Source organism: Rousettus aegyptiacus, unplaced genomic scaffold (assembly GCF_014176215.1).
Source record: "Rousettus aegyptiacus isolate mRouAeg1 unplaced genomic scaffold, mRouAeg1.p scaffold_m13_p_13, whole genome shotgun sequence".
Taxonomy (NCBI): domain Eukaryota; kingdom Metazoa; phylum Chordata; class Mammalia; order Chiroptera; family Pteropodidae; genus Rousettus; species Rousettus aegyptiacus.
In genome coordinates this window covers 66,450,792-66,470,342 of record NW_023416288.1, presented here as the reverse complement: position 1 = coordinate 66,470,342, position 19,551 = coordinate 66,450,792, and the positions used below count along the sequence as shown (strand labels likewise).

Genomic DNA, 19,551 nt, shown 5'->3' with positions numbered 1-19,551 from the left:
CTGACTTCATTTTGGATTGTTATAAAGAATAAATTAATTAATACGTGCAAATGCTCTAAAAAGTTCCTTTATCATGGCGTTATTAGAAATAAATAACATGCCAAAAGTGCTTAAAAAATTGCTTGGTACTGTACATATATTAGATGTTAATTATGGTATTTGCATTATCAGGTTTATCAGTTGCTATTTTCCAATCAGATCATTTTAAAGCTCTACTACAGAACTGTAATTAGTTACAGAAACTAGTATAGGCTTTCCTCAGTATCCACAGGGAATTGGTTCGAGGACCCCTATCGGACACCAAAATCCTCTAATGCTTAAATCCTTTATTCAGCCCTCTGCATCCGTGGATGCGGGATCCTTAGATATAGAGGGCCAACTGTAAATAGAGGCCTAGTATCTCCTGTTTGCAGCTAGCTGGTCAATTAAAAAAGAGAGAGAACCAGAAAAAAACCCAAATTTCCAAAATTGTGAAGACATCCTTGCTTTAGTGTCTGCAAATCTGAAATTAGAGTTGTGACTAAAAAAGCACCTCAGTACAGTAAATATTTTTAACAATGGCATCTAAAGCAGGTTTGGGTCAGTGAGAGACCAAATAAATAACCATGTACTATATCTTAATAGGATTTCACTACCTTTTATGTATATAATAAACCTGCCTTACTGGCCCTGCCTGTTTCCCAGCCCCAATACTTGCAATGTTAGACACCTGCTGCCTCTCTCTAGGAACAAGCTTCTGTACTAAAGTTCAATCAATTAAGATTCTCTCCCAGGAATTTAGAATCCCAAGCATAGTCACAGACAGGACTGAGTGGTTTGGGGAAGAGATAACTGGAGAAGTCTCACTGATGCCTGCTGCTGTTCTCAGAGCTTCCTGGCTTCCTATTGTTCCTGAATTCTTATTGCTCAATTCTGCTTTGGATTCCATGGGGTCATCTGGTAGACACTAAATTCCTTTTTGCTTAAGCCAGACAGAACAGTTTCTGTTACTTGAATCCAAAAAAGAAAAGGGGGGGGGGAACCCAGAAAACTTAATATACTTCTTAAAGTAAATATATTATGTATATTCTCACCCCTCTGAGATTTTAATGAAAATTAATGACAAAGGACACTTTTTTTTCACCATATGCATATGCCATTATGTACAACTGTACAAATGAGATCTAAAATTTATACCTTCCTTTGGCCTGAAATATTATCACAGCCTAAGAGAAACTCTGCCTTTATTTTATTCTCCATAACTCTTCTTGCCAATTACCCTTTTAATATATAGATTCATGCTTAAAAACAAAATAGTATAAATAATAATAGAAATGGAGCCACTTTACAATGGAGCTGGTGCTGCTATTAGAGCACAACTGCTTTGCAGTACTTATGCCTCAAATCTTTGGAATGTTAAAACAGGGCAAAATATCCTTTGGTCTGGGCCTAAAACAACACTGTATCCCAAAGAACTATTTGCAATAACAAGAAAGCAGTTATTATGACTACTGGACTGAAAATTTAAAACATCGTTTAGAACTAACATCACTATATTATGTTATCTGTACCAACAGAAATATGTTCCTCCTATTGATGTAACCGTTCCCCTCCCCCTTCTCATAAGTACCTAATGCCTTTGTTTCCTAACCAGAACACTATTTTGACTTCTGCCGGAATCAGTGATTTCCCTAACAGATATTCTTAATGATCTCAAGTAAATGCTATTGCCTCCCAGTTTGACAGGCCTTTTTATTTTTAGGTTAACAATAACAGGTTGCTAATTGATAAGAATAAGGTCCAAACTCTTTCGCAAGGATTCAAGCAATTTCATAACCTGAGGAATTAATAACTTTCACCTTCATATAACTCAATATATATCAGAGACAGCAGTCAAATAATCTGCAGATGCCCAAACATACCATACTTTTCACCTTTGCTACATCCCAACAAGATGTGAATCATTCCATTGTCCAGCGATATCCATGCTGTATATGCTACGCACCCATTAGTCACCAAGTAGCCATCCTGGTTATCAGATCAACTATAGTGGTATCTCAGTGCTTGTGTTCAAGTAACCCTTATTTTGCTTAATAATGCCCCCAAAGTGCAATGGTAAATCCATATGTACCCATTGAAAATGGTATACTTACTGACATGTAATAATGTCAATAAAAGTTAATGTCTGTGCTTGTGGAGGAGTGTTTGCTCAGAGCAAATACATGTATGTGTACATTTATTCAATACCTCACATAAAACAAAACCCAGAAAGAATAGACAAATATGTTAATCCATTATTTCTGCATGATTTCCACTTTTATCATTATTATTTTGTGAACTGCCAAACTCTGCACTGTACAAAAGAAATAAATGTGAATCCCATAAGCAATTTCAAATTTTCTAGTAGCCAATATGTAAATTAAAAGTAGAAGTATTCAGTGATTATGAATAAGTGAAATGAATGACAGCAGTGTTGTAAGGGATGAGATAAAGAAATTGGGAATACTCTGTAATAAGGTATCACTACTAACCAGGAAGTAATATAATGTTATTTAAAATCAAACTTAAATTTACTATAAATGTACACTGCTAACAATAGGGAGAAAAAAACACATTTTTAAAAGTATAACTGATATGTTGAGAGAAAATGGAAACATAAAATGCTCGATCAAAACCAAACAAAGCAGAAAAGGAATGAGAAAAAAAAGAAACAAAGAACAAGGGCAACTAACAGGAAATAGTTAAGAAATAGTCAATATTAATCCAATTATACTGATAATCACTTTAAATGTAAATGGTTTAAAAACACAATTAAAAAACAGAGACTGCCATAGTAGAGTTTAAAAAAAGACCCAACTACATATTATCTACAAAAAACTATTTCAATTATAAAGACATGTAAATTAAAAGCAAAGAGATAGAGGAAAATATACTATCCTAACACTAATTGAGAGAAAGCTAGAGTATCTACATTAATTTTGGGCAAAGGATGCTTTAGAGCAAGGAAAATTATCAAGGATAAAGAGGGACATAACATATTACATAATAATACAAGAGTCAATTCTCCAAGAAAACATAACAATCTTTAATGTGTGTGCATTTAACAGTAGAGCATCAAAATAGATGAGGCAAAAACTGATAGAACTACAAGGAGACACAGATAAATCTACTATTTTAGCTGGAGATTTCAACACACCCTTGCAAATATCTATCAGCAATTGACAGATCCAGGCAGAAAATCAGTAAGGACAGAGCTGAACTCAACATCATCTATCCATTAATCAGCGAGATCTAGTTTATATTTTTAGAATGCTCTTCAACAACAGCAAAAACACACATTCTTCTCAAGCTCACATGGAATAATCACCAAGACAGACCACATTCTGGACCAAAAAAACAACAAGTTTAAAGAATGGAAATCATACAAAGTATGTCCTCAAACAGTGTACAAATCAGAAAAAAAAAAGCTTGAAATTTTCAAAACTTTGTATATCGAACATATTTCTAAATAACACATGGGTCAAAGAAGTCTCAAGAGAAATTTAAAAATATTCTAAATGAAAATGAAAATATAACTCATCAAAATTTGTGGGATGCAGCAAAAGCAGTGCTTAGAGGGAAATTTATAACAATGAATGCATATATAAGAAAAGAAAAAAAATCTAAAATCGATAACCTATGCATCTACCGTAGGAAACTGTAAAGAAAAAAGCAAAATAAATCCAAAGCAAGCAGAAGAAAAAAGAAAACAAAAATTACAGGAGAAATCAATGCAACTGAAAACAGGAAATCAATAAGGAAATAAAAAGATCAATAAAATTGACATATTTTTAGCCAAGCTAATCAAGAAAAACGAGAGAAGACATAAGTAACAAAAATGAAAGAGAGCCCTCACTACTAATCCCACAGACATCAAAAGGACAGCAAAGGAATATTATGAACAGCTCTATGTCTACAATTTGGTAACTTAAATGTAATAAATCAATTGCTTAAAAGACACTATTTACCAAAATTCAGACAAGAACTAGATAATCAGATAAACCTGTCTAGCAAAGAAATTCAATCTATAATAAATAACCTCCTAACACAGAAAACACTAGGCCAAGATGGTTTCGCTGATGACTTTTGACTCAACATTTAAGAAACTATACAAATCCTCTAAAATCTCTTCCAGAAGATAGAAACAGAATTACCCTAATACCAAAACCAGACAAAGGCATAACAAGAAAAACTACAGATTATACATCTAATGAACACATGCAAAAATCCTTAACAAAATATTAGCAAGCTGAATCCAACAATATACAAAAAGAATTAAATTCCAATGACCAAGTAGGATTTATCCCAGGTATGCAAAGTTTTTAACATTCAGTGTTAAATTTTAACATTTAATAAAATTTAAGAATTTTAACAACATAATCTATCACATTAACAAGCCATAGAAGAAAAACCATGACCACATGAACAGATGCAGAAAAAAATACATTTGACAAAATCCAACACCATTTTCAACAAACTTAGAGGGGAACTTCCTCAACTTGATAGAGAATATGAAAACCTACAACTAAACTTATACATAGTGGTGACAAACAATACCAGAAACAAAATCCCCTCGCATAACTCCTATTCAGCACTGTACCAGAAGTCTTAGGTAATGGAACAAGGAAATAAAATAAAATAAAAATATAGATTGGGAAGGAAGAAATAAAACTGTCTTTGTTTGCAGATGACATGATTATCTCTGTATAAAATCCCAAAGAATTAAAACAATGACAATAACAACAAAATTACAGAAACTAATAAGCAAGTATAGCCAAGTTGTAGGATACAAATTAATATACAAAAGTTAATTGGCTTCCTATATACGAACAATGAATGACTGGGATTTGAAATTAAAAAACAAACACCATTTATATTAGCACAAAAAAGTAAATAAAAGAAAAATATTTAGGCATAAATCAAACAATACATATATAAAATCCATATAATTACAAAATTCTGATGAAAGAAATAAAAGAAAATGTAAATAAGCAGAGACATTCACACTCATGGATAGGAAAACTCAATATTCTTAAGATGTTGGTTCCCAGCTAGATCTATAAATTCAAAACAATTCCAAAGTTATCTTGAAAATATCAACAAACTGATTCTAAAGTTTATATATACAGGCAAAAGACCCAGAATAGTCAATACGATATTGAAGAAAAAGACCAATGTCAGAGGACTGAAACTATCTGACTTTAAGACATATTATAGAAGCTACAGTAATCAAGGCAGTGAAACACTGACAGGGGGAGAAACAAAGAAATTTGTTACTGACAATACAGAGCCCGGTAAACCAACACAAACATATTCAACTGATCTTTGACAAAGGAGCAATGACAATCCAATGCAGAAAGAATAATCTTAAAAAAAAAAAAAAAAAACCTACATATCAATATGCGAAAAAAAAAATCTTACTGATCTTACATCTTTCACAAAAATTACCTCAAAATTGATCATAAATCTAAATGTCAAATACAAAGCTATAAAATTTCTAAAAGATAGTTTAGAACAAAGGAGAATATCTTAAGTGTCCTTGGGTTTCATAACGACTTTAGAAATAACACCAAAAGCACAATCCATGAAAGAAAAAAACTGATAAGCTGGGCTTCCTTAAAATCAAAAACGTCTGCTCTACAAAAGACACTGATAGAAGAACGAAAAGTCACAGACTAGGAAAAATATATGCAAAACACATACCTGATAAAGAATGTATATAGCCTTAATAGACAACTCTTAAAATTCAACAACAAGAAACAAACAACCCAACTAAAAACTAGGCAAAAGGATCTAAATAGACACCTTATCAAAGAAGCTATAAGGATGGCAAATAAGCGTAGGGAAAGATGCTCAGCATACAGTATTAAGAACTGCAATGCAAATTAAAACAATGAGATATGACTATAAACCTATTAGAATAATTAAATCCAAAGAAAAAGCAACAGCAAATAGTGGCAAGGATGTGCAACAACAGGAACTCACACTTTGCTGGTGGGACGGCAAAATGCAACAGCCACTTTGGCATACAGTTTGGTAGTTTCTTACAAATATAAGCATAGGCTTACTATATGATGCAGCAATCATGCTCCTAGGCATTTACCCAAATGGTCTGAAAACATACCCACACAAAACCTAGCACATGAATGTTTATAGTAGCTTATTCGTAACTGCCAAAATTTGGAAGCAATCAAGATTTCCTTCAACGGGTAAATGGATAACCAAACCATGGTACATCCATACAATTGAAATACTACACAGTGAAACAAGTTATCAAGCTACTTAATGGCATGGTGGAAGCTTAAATGCAAATTGGTAAGTGAAAGAAACTAGCCTATAAAGATAATATACTACATTATTTCAGTTATACGACATTCCGGAAAAAGCAAAATAAAAATTTAAAAAGTAGTCAGTGGATCCCAGGGTTATGGCAGAAGAGGCGAGGGATACATAGGTGGAATATAGGATATTTTTAGGTCAGTGAAACTATTCTGTATGATTCTGTAATGGTGGATACATTATATTCATTTGTGAAAACCAAAACCTATAGATCTGTACAGGAGTTAACTTGTAAAAACTATACAAGTATAGACTATAGACTTTTGTTAATAATGTATCAATATTGATTCATGAATTTAAACAAATGTATCTCACTAATGAAAGATGTTAAGAACAGGGAAAACTAGAGTGGGGGGAGAGAGATGGTGTAAGTGAACTCTCTGTACCTTTTGTATTATTTTTCTGTATACCTAAAATGGCTGTATAAAACGAAGTCTATTAATTAAAGAGAAAGAAAGAAATCTAAGCTAGCTATCTTCAATATTGAGAAAGCAGTCCTTCAAACACAAATTTGGATCAACAATCAAGAATAATCAGATAATTAAGGAAAACAGCAGCAAATAAGAGGACTACGTGAATATACATTGAAAAACTTTTTCAATGATGAGAATTAAAAAAATAACTTAGGATCTTCAGCTATATTTAGCTACGACTACAAAAAAAGGCTGCTCTTAAAAAACAGCAATTAGCAATTATAGAAGATGTCAGTGGAAAATAAAACTTAACACTAAAAATTCAAAGGACTGGTTAATAAAGTCAAGATAAATTTCACAATATCTGGCATCCAATCAAAAATTACCAAGCCTGTAAAAAAGCAGAAAAATGATTCGTAGTGAAGATAAGAATATATCAAGAGAAATTGACAAATGACAAAATTAAAGTTATCATACCAGTATTCCATACATTAAGCTAAACCAAAGATTGAACATGTTAAGCAAAGACATATAATACATAGATTTTTAAATCTAAATTAAACTTCTTGAGATGAAAACTACAGTGTCTGATATGAAAAACCAATATCTAGATGGTATTAATGGCAGATTAGACATTATAGAAAAGATTAGTGACCTTAAAGACAGCAACTGCTACTATCTAAAGAAAACACAAAGAGATAGAAGGAAAAAAATGAGCTGAAGTCTGGAGGGGCTGGTGGGGGGGGGCAGTAGATATTTGAAAAAGTGTCTAAAAATTTTCCAAACTCCGCATAAACATTATAAACTCACGGATCCAAAAAAATTCAAGAAATCCCAACAAAAGAGACAATAAAACTACACCAAAGCAAATCATAATTAGATTCCTTAAAACCAGTAATAAAAAAATCTTAAAAGCTGTAAGAGAAAAAAAGATACATTATGTACAGAAGACTTTTTAAAAAGGGTAACAGCAGATTTTCTGTCAGAAATAATGCAAGCCAGATGGCACTGGAGCAATATCTTTAAACTACTGAAAGAAGAAAACTATCAACCTAGAATTTTACTTCCAGAGAAAATGTCTTCCAAGAATCAGGGCAAAATTTATGGGCTTTTCAGACGCAAAGCTGAAAAAAATTTATCAGCAGCAGACCTACACTGTAAGACCGAGGTTGCAGACTGGTACCGGTCTGATCTGCAGCCTGTTAGGAACCAGGTCGCACAGCAGGAGATGACATGCAGGCCTGCAAGCGAAGCTTCACTTGTATTTGCAGCTGCACCCAAGCGCTAGGCTAGCATGACCGCCTCAGCTCCACCTCAGATCATCAGGCATTAGATTCTCATAGGGACACGGGTCCCTGGTGCCAAAAAGACTGGGGGACCGCTGCTATAAGAGATATTTTTAAAAATACTCTGGTCAAAGAAAACAAAAGAGAAAAGTCTAGATGGATCAAACTGAGGAAGCAGGGTACCAGAAGTGATAAATAAATGGGTAAATATAAGAATGTTTTTCTTAGTTTTAAAATCTCTTTAAAAAGTAATTGAATGTTTACAGCAAAAAAAAAAAAAAAAAAAAGAATGTATCATGGAGTTTATAACATATGAAGAAGGTAAAGTGTATGGCAATAATATAACATAATGACCTAAAGGGAGAAATGGAATTATGCTATTTTAAAGGTCTTATACTAAAAGTGAAGTGAAATAATAACCTTTGAAAGTAGACTGTGATAATTTAAACATGTATACTGTAAATCCTAAAATGACTACAAAAACAGCAAAATAGTTACAATGAATAAACAAAAAGGAGATTAAATGGAAACAACAAAAGATTAAAGCAATCTAAAGAAAGGCAGAAAAGAGAAAAAGAACAAAGACTGTTAGACAAAGAGAAAACAGCAAGATGGCAGATTTAAAACTAATCATATCAATAATCACAGTAAGTGTAAATGGTCTAAGTATCCAAATTAAAGAGCAAATTTTGAGATTGTGTTTAAAAAGCAAGACCCAACTATGCACTGCCTATAAGAAACTCATTTGAAATGTAAAGACACAAAGAGATTAAAAGTAAAGGAATGAAAAAATAATTATAGCACCCATTGAAAGAAAGCTTCAGTGGTTATATTAACATCAAAACTGATTTCAGAGCCAAGTACACCAGGGACAAAGGGGGTCATTTAGTGATGATGGTCAATTTTTTGAGAAGATATAATTATAAATCTTTATGTATCTAAAACGTATGAAGCAAAACTAATAGATCTGCAAAGACAAAGAGACAAGCTTATCATTATAGTGAAAGAATACAATACCCCTATCTCAGTAATTGATACAGCGGGTAGAGAAAGAAAATCAGTAAGAATAAAAAAAAAAACTTAAACTATACTGTATTTTTAAGTGTATGTGGAACACCAATTTAGACCACATTCTGGGCTATAAAACTCTGCTCAATAAAAAGGGTTCATATGTTCTCCAAAAATAATATAATTAAGTTAGGAATCAATAACAGAAAGACATCAGGAAAATTCTTAAATCTTTGGAAACTAAATTGCATATTTCTAAAAGAAAAAAAAACAGTTGGGTCAAAGAAATGAAAAGGAAAATAATGAAAGTAACTTAAATAATGAAAATGAAAATAAGACCTCTCCAATATGTGAGATGCCACTAAAGCAGTATTTAGGAGGAAAACAATAGCACTAAATACCATATTAGAAAATGAAAAAAGGTCTCAGAACAATTACTTTAGTAGTTACTACCTTAAGAAAAACTACAAAAAGCAAATTAAACACAAAGTAAGCAGAGGGAAATAATAAAGATCAGAGCAGAAATCAATAAAATAGAAAACAAGAAAAGCAATAGAAATCAATTAAACTAAAACCTGTTTGTTTAAAGTGAAATTAATAAACTTTTAGCGAGACTGATCAGGAAAAAAAAATCATATGCCTGATATTTACTTGAAAATAATACAGGAAAGGAAAAAGTGGGTAGCAATATAAAGCAAACGAGATTAACTATATGTTGATATCCATTAATGCTGGCTGATAGGTATATGTAGGTTCATTAAGCTATTTCACATTGTGTATGTTTAAAATTTTCCATAATAAAAAAGTCTCTTGTTCTTTTTTCTTTTCTTTTCTTTTTTTTTTTTTTTTAAGATTTAGATATACTTCATATAAACTGTCTGGAATATGATCTATTTAGGTAAAATGCAGAAACACACACATACACACACAGAATGGAGAAAGAGTCATATCAAATCATTAAGATCTTTCTATGGAGCCTAACTGTATCGAGGGATGAGAAGAGTAAAGGGATATTCAAACTTTTAACTCTGTATACTGCATTGTTTGTGTTTTTGTTTGTGTGTGCTTTAAACAATGAGTATAACCAGGTGTTACTTTTGTAGTTAAAAAAAATTTTAATGTCTACTGCACATCAGAAAATTATAAAATACAGAAGAAAATAGACTTAAATAATAAATAAAAAACACTTTCTTTGTAACTGGAAGCCTCAGTACATCAATTCTTCCTAAATTAATCTACAAATGCAGTGTTATTCCAAATCGAAACAAATTTTTTTTTGGTGAGGGATAAGGATGAAAGGTAAGGTCCTGAAAAATACTAAGCATAGGCACATAAAAATAGCCTGAAAATACTGAAAAGGAGAGTAATGAGGGACTTAATACTAATCAAACTGGATCATTATTAAAAAGCCACACTAATTAAAAATTCTGGATACTGGCAAATAAACAAATGAAATTAAAAAAAGAGAATGCAGAAATGAGTCTAAACCCATCTGGTTATTTAGTAAATTATAATGGTAGCATTTCAGATATGTGGGAGAAAATAAATTGCTGAATAAATGGTGTTGAGACATCTAGCCAACTGTAAAAACATAAAGCTGAATTTCTACTAGTTTTCCAAAGTTACTTCCAGAAAGATCAAAGTTAATATGTTCAAAATAAAACCATAAAAGTACTAGGAAAATGTGAGTAAATATTATTGCATTTCTGAGCTAGGACAGTATTAAATAAAAACCTGATATAATAAAAAAGATTATTACATTTAACTACACAAACATTTAAAACCTATGCAATGACCAAAAAACACCAAAAATATTTGTCAAAGATAAACAAAATGCCCCCAAATACTGTAATTTATAAGACAATTACTATCCCTAATGAGTTCTTCAAGTCACTAAGAAAAAACAACCCAGTAGAAAAAGCCTAAAGAACAGACAATTCAAAGATATATAAATGACTAACAGACAAGAAAATATGTTCAACTTCATAAAAACTACAAGTCAATTAGATTTTTTGACCAGTGAAACTATCAAAAGCAAAAAAAGAAAAAAATTAAATCCTAGTGTTGATGAGAATATAAAAATTTGGTAACTATTCTTGAAGACAATTCAGCCATATTTATTAGTATTTTTAATGTTCATACCCTCTGACTTCATTTCTTAGAATTTATTGTATAGAAATACTTGGAAGGGATACATAGAGTATGTATTTGAATGTTTATTATAGCACTATTTCTAAAGGTGAAACTTAGAAAGTAAAAAACCCATTATTGCAGGTTGAATAGTGTCTCCCTAGAAGATATGAAATCATAAACCCTGTATGTGAGTGCGACTTTATGTGGAAAGAGGGTCTTTGCAGATGTGACCAAGTTAAGATGAGGTCTTTAGGGTTGACACTAATTCAATGACTGGTGTCCTTATAAGAACACAAAGGCGGACAAGGAGAGAACATCATGTGACTACATAGGTAGAGATTAGAATCATCGAACTATAAGCCAAGGAACATCAAGGGTTGCCAGCAAGTGCCAGACACCAGGAAAGAGGCATGGGACAGATTTGGTCTCAATGCCTGTAGAAGTGTGAGAATAAATCTGTGTTTTAAGCTACCCAGTTTGTGGTATTTTGTTAGGGCAGCCCTAGGGAACTAATATAATAGAGGTTAATAAGTTACCAGAAACTCACGAAATACAGGATGTAGTAATAAAAGGTACGCAGTAGGTACACATGGATGTGGAAATATATGAAAGATATATCAATCTAAGTGAAAATGTTTAAATCATTCTATTACTAATACCTTTTAATGCTGCTCACCTGACTTTTAGTGGTAAAATGTTTACTAAACTGTGATGCTTGGAAAAAAGTGAGTTAGAAATGGGAATCTGCAATGAAATGATTTGAGGTTATCTACCTTTCACTTAGTTATATACTCTTTGTCTCCACTGTGCAAAACACACGAATGCCAAGATTAACAGAAGGCTGTTCTGTTCTTTCCTGTTACAGAATCTCTGGCATCTAGAATAGTCAGAATGACAAATATTAAAGCTAGAAAGATTGGTGTAATCTTGTTTAACCCCTCATTTTCAGATTAGGAAAATGAGGTTCAAGAAGGTAGATTCTTGTTCACATTCACAATTCACTGGTGGCATAGCATGGACTAAAACCTAGGAACTTCTTTTTTACCAGTATACCCCTTTTTTCCCTCTTTGTTCAGCAGCCAGAGGGGCTGAGGCTGCCCAGAAACTCCCTAGTGTTGTTCCAGCTGCTGCTTAACTTAATTTACATACCCTATAATTAACTGACTTTAAATTGTTAGAATTAAGTTACCAAAATCAAAACAAATATAAAATACAGTTCAAAATTTTACTTTAAAACCTCCCTGCCAGTAACAGGAAATCTAAACTGAGTAATACTAATGATATTCTTTTACATGCTTCTCCAAGCTCCCAGAATACTTTATAAGTGTCAAGCACTCTAAGTGTATACATACATTATTGCATTCTTTCCTAAAATCCTTGACTACACCCATTTTTACAAATCTAGACACTAACGCTAATACTGATTAAGATATTTTCCTATATTATAGAGCTAAGAATAACGAGAATCAGGATTTATAACCCATGTCTGCTGGATTCTTCCAGATCTCGTGAGCTTTTAGTTCACCCAGTAGGACACTTCTGTAGTCACCTTTTACTTCTTTACTAGGCAAGATTGCCTGTTATTCTTTGTATATTTCCAATCCCATCAATTTTAACCTTTTTCTCTTTCACATTACTCAAACTGAAATATAGTCCCAATTCTAACTTCCCACCAGTAATTTAGGCCTTCATCAAGACAATGATCCCTCGAGGCACCTCTCCATCTTAACCTATTTAAGAATTTAGAACAGAAACAAAGTAACCATTGGAGTTACTGCCACCGTCTATATTAATTCAGCAACAGAATTATACCACTTTGTTCTCCTAACAAATGAAGACTTAAGTCCAGATACCATATGCATTAGAAATAAGTTTTAACAACCTAATCAAGCAATGAGAAATGCTGAATGAGCTCCTAAGGAATAAATAAGTTAGCAATTATAATTACTCAGTCAATAAGTATTCAGTGATCTATCTGTATGCTACACGGTAGAAAAAAATGATCTAGAAGACTATATAGGCATAAGGTCTAATCTCTCAGAATTACATACAGGGTGAGGGAAAAAACCAAAAGCTAAAGAATTCAAGCAAGTTAAAACCAGTGTTAAGGAGTTAAAGGAAATGAAGATTAAAGTTAGTTAATAAAAATGGCTTCTTAAGTATCATTATATATTGAAATAAACAAACCAGGTGAGTATGACAGGGAAAGGTAACAGTCAACAACATTATTAGCCCTAATCCATTTGGACCACAGATGGTTGAAGAGGGCTAGTATAAGGTTTTATTATTCTCAATCCCTAATTTCTAATTCAGGACTAGACATATTAAACTCTACTTGGCAAGATGGTGCACATTCTTTACAGAAAATAAGTAAAATCAGACCACATGATAAACAACAAAACTATAAAACAAGACCTGATAATCTTGTTTTTAACCCTTCTTGTTCTAAGAAAATACTACCAGCTAAGGAACTTTATGCAAAAGTACAGAACATATATTTATATATTACATATAACTTTAAATGAAACCTCAACTTTCACAAAAGCTATTTTTAAAAACTGGCGAAACAATAGATTTACTGAAGATTCTCCTCCTCCATGAAATTAATTGGCAATTCTGAGTCTCATTAATATCTAGGCATATTTCCATTTAGTGAGAGTTCTGCATACTTCTCCTGCTGGTGGTTATATACTTACTTGCCTTTACAACAATTCCCTTTCCTCACCCTTTTTATCTAAAGGGAATGTAATCCTACTGGAATCTTTTTAATTGTCCTTGAATTCCCACCGGCACTGCCTTAATTTAGGACCTGATCATATTTCACATCGACTACTGTAAAAGCCTATCTGATCTCCTTTGTCTTTACTCTCACAATCCTAGATCTACCTTCTAGCGTGCCTCCACGTCTTTCCCTCAACTTTCAAAAACACAAATATGATCCTGTGGTTCTCCACTTAGTAGGTCAATGTTTCCTCAACTGTAGCTCTCTTACATCTATGAAATATACACTGTTATCTTAAAGAGTTTGAGAAATGCTGTACTAAAAGAAATTGTTTTAACTTAATTTAACCTTAACTCATAAAACATAGACCAAAGGCTGAGGGAAAACCTGTTAACATTTCCAATGTGCTTCAGCATCAACCCTACCAGAAAAGTGTACATTAGAACTATTTCTTAAACTGTGATACTTGTTAGTCTTCTGTTAAACCTGCTAAAAATAGAAATGCCCAAGTTCCACATCAGACCCACTGAACTTGAATACCACCTAGGAATTCAGCCTAGCCATATGCATTTCTAATACCTTCCACATGATGCTAATGCACACCTAAATTTGAGAACCTAAGCAGAAACCTTCCTTGCTCTGTAACATACTATTAGTAGGTCCCCGGACTTCCAAACCTGTTTAATACCTCTCATCAACTTAGGACAGTACCTACTCATCTTAAATATGCAGGTATAGTCCATTCTAAAAAGTTTTTACTCATCATCTCTTTTGATCCCCTAAATCTTATAAAAATAATAGCATCCCCATATTTGCATACAGTCCTGCTCACCCACACAGCCACCTCATGAGACAGTATCCCTATTTTAGAGATGAAAAAAACAATTCTAGAATAAGGAGCTTTGGATCATAATTCATATGATCCGAAGTGATCATATGAATTAGAACCCTCGTCTGCTGACTACAAAGCAAAAGCATTTTCCATTGTGACATGCAACCTCTTACAAGTCACTCTGAAGTACTGACTTACTCATCAGTTTACACGTTTCCTTTTTTAGACACAGTAAGCTCCCTGAGGACAGGCATCAACCCTGGTTTCGGCCTCTACATTTACTTATCCAGTATGTATTTGTTGGGTAAAAGAAACTCTTGGAGAGTTGGCACTGTAACTACTACTCTGAATACACTTCGTGCTTAACAAATTTGGTCTGATCTACAAAACTTACTGCTGGATTTTTTTTTTCTTTAATGAAACAATGTGTTTCAGTATTGTCTTAAACTACAAAAACTGCACAGTTATCAAAGGAAAAAAAGTTATTCTAAAAAATTAAAATATTTACTTTACTCTCTAATAACTGAAGACGTCAAACATTAATCTTTGCAATAATTTCATACCAGAAGGGGCGGTAACTATAAATGTGGTTTTAAAAGACAGACATTCGAAAGGTAAAGTTGATTAATAATAAAGAAATTGAGCACTGAATGCAGCTTATCTGACAAGCCGCTTACACTAATCAGTAAGCAACACTACCTTTCTTTATTCTTCCACATTTGTCATTTATTGAAACCTGTAACATTATAGGTAAGCACAGAGCAATGTCAGAATACCTGTGTGTAAATATAATGTCCTTCCTGCCTAAATTTAATGTGTTTGGTAAGTAAAACATAGCACATACAAGTACCTCCTTTCTGATACAAATTACATAGCAAATGTAATAACCCAACAAAAATTTAATTATTTTTCATTTTCATTTGCTGATAATTTAACATTCAAAGTACTAGAGATTTTCCTAAACTGAAAATATGCAAAACTTAGTGTTGCTTTAAGAATCTTATACTTTAATTATATACGTTTTCAGTAAAAAGAAAAAAAAGAAAGAAAAAAAGGTGATTAATCCTTCACTACCACTTTTAAAAATAACAACAAGGAAGAAAAAACCCTTTTAAAGCATGATGTAGTGGAAAGCTAGGCATCAGGAGTCCTGGTTTTCTAGTTCTGGTTACATTACTAAATTGCTGTGTGACTTAGGGCTCACTGGCCCAGTTTTCTCATGTGTTTAAAACAGCTGTGTGTGAGAGGGGAGACTTAATTATCTTTAAAGTTGTTTCTCAAAATTCTGATTTCAAGCCACTCCTTTTAGTTCATTCCTATAATCAGAACTCAAACTCAAAATATGTTCTTTAAGGTCTAACTTCTGAAATGTGAAATACATCTGAATTGCCTGTAATGGATGATTTAATCTCCAACAGGATACAAACAGACTCCTATAAAGTTAACAATTAATCCGGGAACTTTCCAGATATTGTCTAATCCTAACTTTTTAAACAAGCAAGTGTAGCTTGGTTGGACACATTTAACACTGCTAAGAAAAGTTGTAAAACTGCTCTGTTGACATTTCTGTAGGTGTCTTCCTGGGTTCCAGTGGCACATACTCTGCAGGTGCTAACAAGCAAAGTGGAGAGAAAGGGACCCAAACAGCTTTTCGACAAACTGAACCACAGTTCAACCCTACCACCGCAGTAAGATGCAGACTGACAAGGCCTACACCACACAACAGAACCTCCCCACCCCCAGAAGTGCCAGCAGCCAATGTAATGAATGCTTCCGTCAACAACACATACTCCCCTTCCCACTGCATAACTGTTCGCTTCCAACTCCAACCGGCCATCTGGGATCGGAACAGGCCGCACAATACCATCCTGAGAATCACTCTCGGGTTCCAAAAGGCCAAGAACTACCAAAGACTGAGGTTGCCCTGCGCAAGGTTGCGTGGAGAGCAGCACCTCTTCCCACAAATGCCAAAAAATTAAAAAATTTAAAAATAAATAAATAAATAAATCAGTGGGAAGGAGAGAGCGAAAACCAGGCCTGGGCGAGATCACTGGAGAAATAAACCCCGTTTCCCTGCAGTGAGGAGCAGTAGCATTTCCTGCCCTCCTCTGAATCCATGCACTCGACATCATTCGTTTCTGAGATCCTAAGGGAGAAATGAAAACCATCTTCTGGTCCAATTCATTCATATGGGGGGGCTCCATTTCCCGACCTATGCCACTCCTGAAACCTCTGGCATTGTGAAGGGAGGTACCCCCAGATCTAACGGCAGGAAGTGCAGCGAGGACCAGAACAGAGGCCTGGTTACAAAGATCCAGCTGCTCGTGCAAGTAGAAAATCGCCTTGGGGCCTGAGTAAAGTTTGCACCAGCAGCAAAGGCGAGGGCCCGGTCAAGCAGGGCTCCAGGACAGGCCTGCTGAGGTGACACTTCCCTGCTGCCGGTCAGCTCCAGGCAGCAGAGTCCGGCCGCCGCGGCTCGCACTGCCTGCACCTAAGGAGCGGAGCCAGAGGCCGATGCGGGGCCGGGGGAAGGCCTGGCCATCGGCCGGCCCGTCCGCGCGCGGCTCCCGCCTCCTTCTTGCCCACTCCCACTTCCCGGCCCTCAAGCCCAGGCCCGTGGCGACGCGGGTCTCGTCCACTGACCACACATTTCTTGCCGAGGAAGGTGAAGAGGGACTCGTTCTCCTGCGGGGTGAGCAGCAGGGACCCCACGTTGGTGACCCTCCGCGGCGGCGGTTGCTGCTGCTGGCCGGAGCTCATGGTTTCGCCGGCGGAGCTGGGAGTCCAGGGCCGTGTCCTCCGGAGAGTGGGCGAGCGCTCGTTCCCCCTCTCGGTGACAGAGGCGGGAGAAGGGGAGTCAGAGGCGCAGCATCTCGCAACTCCGCCGGCGCGGGGAGAAGGCGGAGGCCACGGCAAGGAGGAGCCGACGGTGGGCCGCGCTGAGATAGCGAAGCTCCCAGCTCCCGCCGGCCTAGGCTCTGGCCGGATGGTCGTTGTCCTCGCACTCCGGCGACTGCGCTAAACTCCCAACTCCTCCTCCGGCCCTCCTTCCGCGGCGGCGGCGGCAGCGGTGGCGGCGGCGGCGGCAGCGGCGGCGGCCGCACAATCCAACATGGCAGCGGGGGCGGGCGAGACCACAGGACGCAGGACGCGGGGGAGCTCGCCGGAAACGCTGCGGGCCCAGCCCCGGGAGGAACCCCCAGTCCACGCGCCGCCAGCCTCGCCGCGCCGGCCCGAAGCTCCGCCCCCTTCCGGCCGAGGCGAGGGCGGTGGGGTCGTACGCGGGGCTGTGGTGCCGCCTGCGGGACCGGCTGCGGGACTGATGTCAAGTCGGGTTTTTCGGGTGCTCGGGCCCAGCGGCTGCTGCCTGGAGAGAAGAGGAGGCTCGTCTCGCCGCCGAGCTGCTGGCCCCAGTTTTACAGACGTACACCTTTGCGAAGCACTATGCAGACCCGGGCCCCCTCCCCGGAATGGCTCTTATTTCTGGGGCGCGGATGCCGGACGTTCACACCGCGTAGCAAAAAGGTCTGGAATCGGGAGACGGAACTCAAGGGAGAAGTGACACGCTCCCCTGTGCCCCTCCCGGGTTTCGGTCAGAGCCGCAGGTGCCTGGGCTTTCTTAAACTTTGTCCAAACTTCTGGAGTGGGAGTGGAGGAGCAAACAGGCCTCATCCAGTGTTGTGAAAGAGAGACCTTGCTGATGGGTGTTTTTGAAAAAGACGTTCTTAGAAAAGACTTGTACCGTCCGCCTGGCGTCTCACGTAGGATAAATGTATTTGTAATATTTAAATCCAAGCTCTTTTAAGGGTCCTGAACACATTTCCCGCCCCCTCCGCGTCTTGTAAATTGGACAATATTCTTTTTTTTCCCTTCTCGTCTTTTTGTTTCTCTCAAACCCCAAAGACCTTGTTTTCTTTTTATCCAAAGTGATTGTGCCCATTTTGGGTCGTCTGTCACATAGGAGAATACATTATCTGGTTTAATCCCTAGAAATAAATCTCAGTAATTAAAATAAACTAATATGCCTCAGAATATTGAAAGACACCTAAGATAAGTTACCCTTTGTTTAATAAATACTAAACAACTGTTATAAAACGAAGTTTTGGAATATGGAAATGATGACTACTGCTCACATCAGTGAATTAAAAAAACCATTTAACTAATCCACTTTAAATCAGCATTTATTACATAAACTTTAACCTTTATGTTTGCTAATTATTCAATTTCAATAAAGTTGCCGGATGTTAAACTTAACGACGTCCATCCTTTGCCAAATAAAATTTGGCAAAACTACTTGATTTTAACATCTCTGAAAGCTTCCAATACAAATCTCCGATGCACTAAACAGACTGATAAACTGTTACCAGTGCACTTTGAAAGCATAACGATTTAAAATTAAAGCCGCCCTTAATGAAGTTACCTAAGTAGGAATAAATGTACAAAGGAAAATGAGATAATGTAGTCCTGGGAGTCCTCATAAAATAAAAATATTTCAAAATTAAACTTGATTAATAATGTTAGGGAAAAATGATTTTAAAAAAGCAAGTGGACTTTGTATAAAATAATTAGGTTTAGAAAGGCAATGGTAGATATGTAAACCTGGCGTTTCCTCTGAGTCACAGAGCTAATAAAGTAAACCTAGAAGCTAAAGCAGTTTGTCTCCTATCAAATTTGAGGTTTCTATAATTTAAAACCACATTAACTGTGGAAACCATTACAAATTCTTGAGTAATGATGGATCCCTAATATTTTCAAGCCAGTGAACCAGGATAGTAACAGAACCATAGGCTTTAGATAGGC

At 35.8% G+C, this 19,551-nt stretch overlaps 1 protein-coding gene across 1 annotated transcript in view; it reads right to left on the bottom strand.

Annotated features, from left to right (window-relative positions):
- Positions 1-17,808, bottom strand: part of WASL (WASP like actin nucleation promoting factor) — a 65,701-nt gene extending 47,893 nt beyond the window's left edge. The window contains exon 1 of the mRNA XM_016125181.2: positions 17,395-17,808. Coding sequence (XP_015980667.1) covers positions 17,395-17,511 — 117 coding nt within the window. The 5' untranslated portion in view covers positions 17,512-17,808. The remainder of the gene's footprint in view (positions 1-17,394) is intronic.
- Between the last annotated feature and the right edge of the window lie 1,743 nt (positions 17,809-19,551).